The 10,946-nt window shown below is 44.1% G+C and overlaps 1 protein-coding gene across 1 annotated transcript; it reads right to left on the bottom strand.

Annotated features, from left to right (window-relative positions):
• Positions 1 to 6,430: 6,430 nt before the first annotated feature.
• Positions 6,431 to 7,103, bottom strand: LOC119311133. Its single transcript, XM_037586766.1, has one exon. It carries the CDS (start codon positions 7,048 to 7,050, stop codon positions 6,808 to 6,810), a length of 243 nt encoding a protein of 80 aa, XP_037442663.1. The 5' UTR covers positions 7,051 to 7,103; the 3' UTR covers positions 6,431 to 6,807.
• Positions 7,104 to 10,946: the final 3,843 nt, after the last annotated feature.

Genomic DNA, 10,946 nt, shown 5'->3' with positions numbered 1-10,946 from the left:
TAGTTAAAACAAGATCAAATTTTAATATACTTAAATGATTTTAAAAGTTGATAAACATATTCCACTCCTTGCGTAAAAAATAGATTCCACTCATTAATTGAAAATGGAGAGTGTGGAAACATTCAAGACACTTTTTTCATTTCAAACGTAGATTTCACTCATTACAAAATAATTATTTCACTCAATTAAAAAATAATATCACTTATTTTTAGAAAGACCGATTTCACTTGTTTAAAACTACATATTTTACTCATTAAAAAAGTTTTTGCTCATTCCAAAAGAGTTATTTCAGTCATTTAAAAAACAATTTCCCTAATTATCAAAGAGGCCAATTTCACTCGTTTTAATGAACATATTTCACTCATTTCCGAAGAAAAAAAGATTCACTAGTTTATGAATCATTGATCCGCTTAATTCAGAGTACTGATTTCACTCAACTCAAAACATATTTCACTTATTTCAAAGAACCGATTTCGCTTATTTCGCACAATTAAAAGTAAGACACCAATGTACAATGCACAATCACCAGCACACCGTTAATAGTAGAGATACCTGTTCTAGCTTTGGTAGTAAATGAAATGTTTTAGCTGATTTCCCCCCAAGGCTTTTGTGATGAGATGTCTCTAGCATTTCTTATACAGGCTAGATATCATCATGTGGTGTTGGTGTGTCCCGAAGTTCATCTTCATCACCATTGGGTAAGTGGCTCTCCTGCGACTGCTCCTGTTTGGCTTGGTTGGAGTGGGTGGGCTTCTTGCCTTCAAGTGGTTTTCTGCTCACTTCTACTAAAACTGCCCGAGGAAAAAATGGTGGCAAAATGAAAACTTGGAGGGCCGGAAGTGATGACAACCCGATGTGGTGGCAATGTTCTTTTGAGAAATATTGGAACCCCTTATGGTCTATATTCATAAATATAGTAAGGTGTGTATTTTGGTGATGTTTTGGTACGTCCAGAGGGAGTGATATGAGAGAGTAATAGTGGTGGTGCTTTGGTAGTTAGTCAAGGTCATCTCATGCGTTCTATGTTCTGTCTGTAGCTTTAATTAGGCATATTTCTCTATTTATCTTAGACTTCATTGGCATGTCAAAATAGTTTTTGTTCAGCTTCAGAACCAACAAGGACCCAGATAGCTTGTATGCAGTAAGAAGCACTAGATCGCATGCTGGTGCTCAGGTTCGGATATCGCTCGAATTTAAATTGTCTGTCCACATTACCGGAAATATTGGCACCTAGGCAATACTCTTTATGTGTTAATAAAGCAACATTGGAACCATGTGGTCGAGTTGTTAGTGACCACTCATATATCTGATCATGAGCTATAGTTCTTTGGGATAAATCTTCACCGGAAAAGAAACAAAGAGAAGAGAAGAGAAGAAGAAAGTTGATGGCTGCATCGTGCCACTTTATGCACACCACGGTCGTGGCCCATATATCCATTATCCATTGTTCAGTTATTAAGCTCAGCTAGCAGTAGTAAGCATTTTCTACTTTTGTACAGATCAACCACTTTGAACTTTTGTAGAGGCCTAGCAATGGACATAGAAAATGGATATTCTAACGACACCTGTTCCTACCAGCACATCTGTTGCCCTTCGTATCTGCATCGAGATTCAAGATTGATTCTACCGGCACACTAGTTTGTGTTAAATTGATTTTACTTAATTCAAAGTACTGATTTTACTCAACTAAAAAAATAATTTACTTATTTCAAAGAATCAATTTCACTTATTTCACTCAACTAAAAGAAAGATGCCAATGTACAATGTACAATCCCCAACTCCTCTTTATAGTAGAGATGCTTGTTCTAGCTCTGGTAATGTTGGTCCCATGGTTCGTATAGGAAATGAAAGGTTTTAGTTCATTTGCCCAAGATTGTTGTGATGAGATGTGTCTAATGCTTATACAATCTAGATATCATCATGTCGTGCTGGTGTGTTCTCTATGTTCATCTTCATCGCCATTGGGTAAGTGGCTCTCCTGCGACTGCTATGTTTGGCTTGGTTCGAATGGACGGGATTCTTGCCTTCATGTGGTTTTCTGCTTACTTCTCCTGAAAAGTTGGAGGGGCAAGTGATGACAACCCGCCGTGGTGGCAATGTTGTCGTTTGAGAACTATTCACACCCTTTATGGTCTATAAGCAGAAATATAGTGAGGTGTGTGTTTTCGAGTGATGTTTTGGTAATTCCAAATGGAATGATATGAGAGAGCAGCGGTGATGAGTTTTGGTGCTTCGGTAGTTAGTCAGGGCCGCCCCATCAGGACTATGCAATGTCTGTAGCTTTAGTTGGGTATCTTGCTCTATTTATCTTGCTCGTCATTGGCATGTCAAAATAGTTTAGTTCAGCTTGGGAACCAATCAGGACCCAGGCTGCTTCTGTGCGTGAAGTATGGTTGTATGTGCTAAAGGTTGTTGTTTCAGTTGTTAAATACTTACATTGAGCAACATTAAATCCAGATAATAGTTGCATATGTATGCCCCTCTTAACAATCAAGCAACTAACTTGTAGAATATGTCAGATTTTCTTTCGAAGAATAATATACCTTGGTTCAATTAGAGTTTACAAGCTATTTTCTAAATCTCATGGTGCAATGAGGTGAGCATAACTTTGACGTTGTAATTCAACGGCGTAGCAACACACGCTGATGCTTCTAGTAAGGATGGATTTCGGCACAAATGACCAATGATCTACCAAATGGGAGTTTCGACGGGCCTGAACATTCTGATAATGTCCCCTCCATCAACACCATCATTGCTGATCTTCGCGCGATGGCTCTCCGCTTGGCGCCGCTGCTACCTCCTCCACCACCAGAGCCGGATTAGATCTTCACATTCTGCGCCGCCACCTGTCTGTTTTTCCTTTTTTGTGTGCTTGTTGAACTGTGCCCTCAACAGAACCTGAGTACCTTGTGTTGTGCTACCTTGTGTGCGATGTGTGTGTGCGTGTTTGCTGCGAACTTTGTTGGACATTGTGCTTCGGTGGTTTGCTTTATATATAAAGCAGGGTGAAAGTATTTTTCGGTATGCGTGAAGTATGGTTGTATGCGCTAAAGGTTGTTGTTTCAGCTTTTGAATATACTAAGCAACAATAAATCAAGATAACAATTACATATATATGCCCTCTTAAAAATCAAGCAAATAACTTATAGAATATGTCAGACTTTCTTTTGAAGAATAATATATATTGGTTTAATCAGAATTTCCAAGCTATTTGCCAAATCTCTTGGTGCAATGAGGCGAGCATAACTTTGGCATCGTAATTCAACAGCGCAGCAACGCACACTGATACTTCTAGTAAGGATGGATCTTGGCCTAAATAAATGATCAGTTATCTACCAAATAGGAGTTTCGAGGGGCCTGAACATTCTGATTACATGGAATACATTATAATGTTTCTTCATCAGAGAGATAAGTTTTAGTCTCACCGCTAAAATCTACATACAAAAGAGTGAACTTTTATAAGGGGGTTCCGGATCATGCCTCCTGAAAATTAACATTGAAAATCCACTTCACTCCCAATATGTTATGTACGCATATCAAACAACTTAGTAATACTACACTGGTTTCATCTCGAGAACAAAATGACAGCGACAACTAGAGAAGCCCCTCTGACATAAACAGAAATAGTCAAAATCCCATTCCATTGTGGCAAGTGTCGGCTTGCAGACTACATAGAAGGAAGCACATCAGAATAGATACACTATGTGTGTCATTTCATTGGTAGTTTCAGACTTTCAACACTAAGCTACTTGTGTACCAACAGTACTGTCTAATAATAGTACACCGGTAGCTGAGCTAGAGGAGCAAATCACACGGTCCAGCCTCGAGCCTTGGTCCAGCCAAGGCAACAAGTAAAATTGAGAAGAAGAAGAAGACCCTGCGGCCTGGGGGTGTGGCTAGCTAGAGGCGGTGGGCAGGGACGAGGTCATCGTTGAAGTTCTGGGAGTACCTCTTAAGATCGTATCCAAAACTCACGGCATGGCACGCCTCACCCTCCAGAAGAGCTGCCTCACGGGCGCCGGCACCTGCCGCCACGACCCCAACCTGGCGAGGCTCTTCCCCTCCGTCATCTTCCGGCTGCCAATGCTTCTCGTCACGTGCAATGATCCTCCCAGAAATGCCATCGGTCCTTGATGAGAAAAATCCACTTTACACAAGGATTAGCGCATGGCAAAATCACATTTTGGGCATCTTTTGCCGTTGCTACCCTAAACTACACACCCTACAGTCAAAGTCCAAAGTGGAATCTGCGTGGCCCAAAGGGACGGTACGACATCCAAAGAGTGAGGGGTCGGTGGAGGCCTCGTGCCGTGTCGACACAGGCAGTTGCGTACTCAAAAGTAATTTTGCTTGGGGCACCCATCGACAAATGTTGGTGCTTGCCACCAATGCTTTTTAGTTCTAAATAATGTTGTATCAAACTGTCCCAAGAGAAGAAGCACTGGATCGCATGTTGGTGCTCAGGTTCGGATATCCCCCGACTTAATTTGGCCATCCACATTACCGGAAAGATTGGCACGTAGGCAAATACTCTTTATGTGTTAATAAAGCTATGTTGGAACCATGTGCTCTTGCTTAGTGACAGCTCGTATATCCGATCATGAAGATATAGTTCTTTGGGGCAAATCTTCATCAGAAAAGAAACAAAGGGAGCAGAAGAAGAAAGACGATGGCTGTATCGTGACGCTTTACACGCACCACGGTCATGTCCCATATATCCATTATCCACAGTAAGCACTTTCTACTTTTGTGAAGACATACCACTTTCAACTTTTGTTGCAGATCTAGCAATCGACATAAAAAGCGGAAATTCAAACAGCACCGGTACCTACCGGCACATCTGTTGTGCCCTTCATCTCCGCATCAAGATTGTTGTGCTGACTTGCAGTATAAAGGTACCAAATATTTTGCTGCAGAAATACAATGCAATACACTCCGATAGAAGTCCATGATAGTAGTTTTTCGTCTGGTAAAGGTAGAGAAGGACGGAGTGCTGCATGCACACATATTCACTCTCTCTTTCTCTCTCTCTCTCCACCCATGAAAAACTAGCTTTTCATTTTTCTTGTGAAATACTAATTCGTTGATATCTTTCGAATAAAAATTATTCTAAAATCTTTTTAAATGTTTGACTTCCGGGCGACGAAATCGTTAAACAAGATCAAATTTGAAATTTTTTAAATGGTTTAGAAAATTCAGAAGACATATTTCATTCCTTTCCTAAAAATAGATCTCATTCATTAATTAAAGTATTGAGAGTGTGTAAATATTCAGAACACAGATTTCATTTCAAAAACGTAAATTTTACTCATTTCAAAAGAATTGTTTCATTTTATTCATCAAAAATAATTTCACTCATTTTCAAAAAGACCGATTTCACTAGTATAAAACTACATATTTCACTAGTTTTAAAAAGTGTTTCACTAATTTAAAAACACTTATTTCACTCATTTCCAAAGACTTATATCACTAAATTCAAAAATAATAATTTCTCTCATTATCGGAGAGACCGATTTCACTCGATTTAAACAACATATTTCACTCATTTCAAGAAAATATATTTCACTAGTTTGTGTTACATTGATTTTACTTAATTCAAAGTACTGACTTTACTCGAGTAAAAAAATAATTTCACTTAAATCAAAGAATCGGTTTCACTTATTTCACACAATTAAAAGAAAAATACCAATGCACAATGTACAATCTCCAACCCCCTTTATAGTAGAGATGCCTGTTCTAGCTTTGGTAATGTTGGTCCCATGGTTCGTATAGGAAATGAAAGGTTTTAGTTCCTTTTTCCCAAGGTTTTCGTGATGAGGCATTTCTGATATTGTTTATACAAGCTAGATATCATCATGTCGTGTTGGTGTGCATCTCGGAGTTCACCTTCATCGCCATTCGGTAAGTGGCTCTCCTACGACTGCTCCTGTTTGGCTTGGTTAGTGTGGGCGGGCTTTTTGCCTTCAGGTGGTCCTCTACTCACTTCTACTAAAACCGCTGGAGGTAAAAATGGAGGTCAACTGAAAATTTGGAGGAGCCAGAAATGGTGACAACCCGCTGTGGTGGCAATGTTGTTCTTTCATAACTATTTGAATCCTTTATGGTCTATATGCAGAAATATAGTGAGGTGTGTATTGTCGGGTGATGTTTTGGTAAATCCAAATGGAGTGATATGAGAGAGTAACGGCGGTGAGTAAGTGCTTTGGTAGTTAGTCAGGGCTGTCACATGAGTTCTAGTTATGTTTGTAGCTCTAGTTAGGCATCTTGCTCTATTAATCTTACATGTCATTGGCATGTCAAAATAGTTTTTGTTCAGCTGGGGAATCAATGAGGACCGAGACTGCTTTTATGCGTGAAGTATAGTTGTATGTGCTCAAGGCTGTTGTTTCAAACGTTGAATATATTGAGCAACGTCAAATCAAGATAACAATTACATGTGTATGCCCTCTTAACAATCAAGCAAATAACTTGTAGAATATGTCAGACTTTCTTTAGAAGAATAATATATCTTAGTTTAATCAGAATTTCCAATCTATTTGCTAAATCTCTTTGTACACTGACATTTCATTGTCAGTTTCAGACTTTCAACAGTAAGCAACTTGTGTATGAACAGTACTGTCTAGTATACGCTCGTGGCTGAACTAGAGGAGGAGCAAATCACAACGTGACGACGCTTCAAACTCTCCAGCCTCGAGCCTTGTTCCGGCCTGGCGGCAAGTAAAATTGAGGAGAAGAAGAAGAAGAAGAAGAAGAAGAAGAAGAAGAAGAAGAAGAAGAAGAAGAAGAAGACCCTGCGGGTGTGGCTAGCTAGAGGCGATGGGCAGGGACGAGGCCATCATCGAAGTTCTGGGAGTAGCTCTTGAGGTCGTACCCAAAGCTCACGGCGCGGCGCTTTGGCCGTAGCACGGCGCGCCTCACCCTCCAGAACAGCTCCCTCACGGGAGCCGGCGCCTGCCGCCACGACCCCGACCCTTTGTGGCTCTTCCCCTTCGTCATCTTCCGGCTGCCAATGCTTCTCGTCACGCGCAATGATCCTCCCAGAAACGCCATCGGTCCTTGATGAGTGATTAAACACCGCTTCTTTCTTGATTAGGTTGCTCCTGATCTGAGATGGATAGTTTTGGTTTGCCCAAATGGGGCCTCTCAGCAGCCGTTTTATAAGCTCGCCAAATGGACGAGGCTCCGACACCGACGTCAATGATGGCCGGGTCTGCCACCACCCAGGCGCACTCACGGCTAGCTGACGAGAAAAATCCACTTTACACAAGGATTAGCCCATGGCAAAATCACATTCCGGGCATCTTTTGCCGTTGCCACACTAAACTACACACCCTACAGTCAAAGTCCAACGCGGAATCTGCGTGGCCCAAAGGGAGGATAACATCCAAAGAGGGAGGGGTTGGTAGAGGCCTGGTACCGTGTCAACAAAGGCAGTTGCATACTCAAAAGTAATTTTGCTTGAGGCATCCATCCACAAGTGTTGGTGATTGCCACCAGTGCTTTTTACTTCTAAATAATGCTATATCAAACGGTCCCAAGTTCGGATATCGCCTGACTTTAATTTGGCCGTCCACATTACCGGAAAGATTGGCACGTAGGCAAATACTCTTTATGTGTTAATAAAGCTATGTTGGAACCACGTGCTCTTGATTAGTGACAGCTCGTATATCTGATCATGAAGATATAGTTCTTTGGGACAAATCTTCATCAGAAAAGAAACAAAGGGAGAAGAAGAAGAAAGATGATGGCTGTATCGTGACGCTTTACACGCACGACGGTCGTGGCTGATATATCCATTATCCATTGTTCAGTTAAGCTGAGGTAGCAGGCTTTTGTACAGACCTAGCATTTTCAACTTCTATACATACTTATAGCAATTGACATAGAAAGCACAAATTCTAACTGCGCCAGTACCTACCGGCACATCTGTTGCCCTTTGTCTCCGCATCAAGATTGCTGTGCTGACTTGCAGTATAAATGTACCAAATATTTTGTTGCATGAATACATTGCAATAGACTCTTGATAGGGGGCCATGATAGTAGTTTATCGTCTGATAAAAGTGGAGATGAACGGATGGCTGCATGCACACAGATTCTCTCTCGCCACCCATTGAAAACCTAGCACTTCATTTTTCTTGTGAGATACTAATTCATTGATATGTTTTCTGGCTACGTGTTCGTGCCCTAGTCTTTGGCCGTCCACATTACCCGAAAGATGGGCACGTAGGCAATGCTCTTTATGTGCTAATAAGGCTACATTGGAACCTTGTTTCAAAAAGAAAAGCTACATTGGAACCATGCATGTGGTCCTGTTTAGGTGTTGACTCATATCCGATCATGAAGATATAGTTCTTTGGGACAAATCTTCATCGGAAAAGAAACAAAAGGAGTAGAAGAAGAAAGACGATGACTACATCGTGACCCTGTACATGCATGACGGTCGTGCCGCATATATCTATTGTTCAGTTAAGTTTCAGGGTACGGTGTCAGTTTCAAGTTCATGATTGCACCGACACACTCCACGGCGCGGCGCTACCAACAGTAAGTACTTTCAACTTTTGTACAGAATTGGCACTTTTAAATTTTGTACAATCCTAGCGAAGAAATCCTCGTATATAAGCAGGCTAAAGAAAAACAACAATAAAAAAGATAGCGAAGGCCATAAAAAACCGCCACACCTAACAAGAAGCCGCTGAGACTATCGAACAACAATGGAACAACGCCAACTTGAAGAACCACTAAACACCATTGCACCGAACACACCAATGAGTCTCGGAGAACTCATGATCCTATCCTGACATAAACAATGTAAAAAACATTGCACGAATAATGAAGATAGACTGACAAATTAATGTTCTTGTGGTTGCAGTGGAACAAAGCTTCAAGCTTTTGATTTTATTTTAGTTCTACCTGCTAGCCTAGCGATGGTAGTAACAAGGCATATCGGATATAGCACGTGGACTGCACTGGATTGCCCTCTGTATCTCTCTACTTGGACCAACTTTCCGACGTGTTGCTAACCTCGTGTGAAAAACGGATAGTTAAAGACAAAGTAATAGTGTTTGATTGAACCGATATATCTATAGGAAGCTTCCCACGAGCATAATCCAATTGGCTAATCAACACATCACATAAAGGACGGGCGTTGTTGGTAGTATGCATGGGATGGTAGTGCATATATCCAATCCAAGTCATACGTGATCAATGATGACTTGGATAAATTTTATGGTTTTGAAGGGAGTCTGTACCTCTCCCAAGGGGACTCAGGCGACACTGAATCCTCCCATTGCAACCTCCTTCCTCTCCGGCTTCTCCTCCCCCGTCGTCGCCTACTGCACCCCTCGGCAAAACCCGCTCGGATCTGGTGACGGGGCGCCGCGACTCTCAACAAGGCACCACCCCTCGAGCAGGAGCTCGGGTGGTTGCCGATGACACGGAGCTTCCCGGGCATGCGTGGCCGAAATCTGAGGTGGTGTCGAGGCACTGGCTGCGGGCATGAGTTGTCGCTTCGGGGATCCTGTTGGTCCGTGGGTGGGCGGCGACATCGGAGTGGGGTGCGTTGGATGCACCGTCAGCTGAACACGGGGGTTGCACTTACGGCGGCGTTGCTGCTTGGTGGTGCACTGCTGCAAGAGCTTGGGTGCGCTATGTCCTGGATCCATGGGGTCTTCACTATGGCTGCTCGATGCCTTTGGCCGATGCTGCCTGGGTTCATGCGGGCTCCTCTGGCTGTCGGTGTCTCTGCCGGTCGTGGTGGTCCAATGGGCGGGTGGTGTCGTGTGCTATGGTGTCGGGCTTTGCTAGAAATGTTGATGGGGGTGGGCGTCTGGCCCGGATCTAGCTGGGTAGCAGCGGGGACCATCTACTGCTCGTCCTGCGGCTTGCCGTGCGGTACGGACTTGGCAAGACTGGATGTGTGCGGTCGTTGCTGGCCTTGTTGCTCATTGACCAGGTGGGTTAGGGATCCAGGCACAATGCCGCTCCGATCTGGCGTTCATGGTGCGGAGGTTGTTGCTGCTCAGCAGCAAGGTGGCGGCTCGCCGCTGGGAGCTAGGATGTGCACAACAGACGGAGGTTGGTGGCGGCTGGCCTTGGTAGGGCCTCGTGGATGCGGCATACCATTTGGTCTACTCACATGCATAGGAGACGATGTCAGGCGAAAGTCTGTTTCTGGCTATGGTCGGAGGCGACAACAGTGGCGGCCGTGGGCGTCGGTACCTTCTTGAGGCCGCTGCTATGGTGATGTGCTCCTCTCCCCCGTCGTCCCTTGGTCCATGGAAAACCTCATATCCAGCCTCTATCAGACCGGATGATGGAAGCGCCTTGCACCGTTCCCCTCTTGTGGGCATCATTTTTGGAGTTGGGATCAGCCGGAGGAGCCAGTGTTGGTTTGATGGTGGTGGTGGTGCGGCCGGCTTGGGGTCGATGGTGGTTGTTCAGTGGTTTCCTTTTGGGTTCGGCGGCGGTGCCTTTGGTGCCGCAGGGCGGTCATTTGTTTCCCCCTCGTGAAGGTGTCCCACCCCTGTTGTTGTGCAGGCTCAAGACCCTCCCATGTCTGCCGATGTATTGCGGCGAGCTCCGTTCTCTTGGTGATGTCTTAGTTCATCTTTGCTCATAGATGGCGTCTCCCCAACTTGCCAATCATTTTGAATTGCCGTGGAGGAGCTCCTAGCCAAAGTTTGTGTTTGGTGGCACTTGTTGACAGTGGACGCTCCAGAGTTGTGACGTGGGGCCCGGTATGCACGCATGTGTGGTGTGTTAGAGCATCTCCAGCCGCGCCCCCAAAAGGGCCTCTCCAGGCGTTTTTCCGCGCCGGCGCCAAAAAACACCCCAGTCGCGCCCCCAGGACGCCGAATTCCGCCGGCTCAGCCCATTTTTGCGCCCGGCGATCATAGGCCAAAATTGGCGCACTTGGGGGGGGGGGGGCGCTCGGGGGCTCCGGCGCA

Source organism: Triticum dicoccoides, chromosome 1B (genome assembly GCF_002162155.2).
Source record: "Triticum dicoccoides isolate Atlit2015 ecotype Zavitan chromosome 1B, WEW_v2.0, whole genome shotgun sequence".
Taxonomy (NCBI): domain Eukaryota; kingdom Viridiplantae; phylum Streptophyta; class Magnoliopsida; order Poales; family Poaceae; genus Triticum; species Triticum dicoccoides.
The sequence above is the reverse complement of the archived record's forward strand: the minus strand, read 5'-3'. Positions and strand labels throughout refer to the sequence as shown.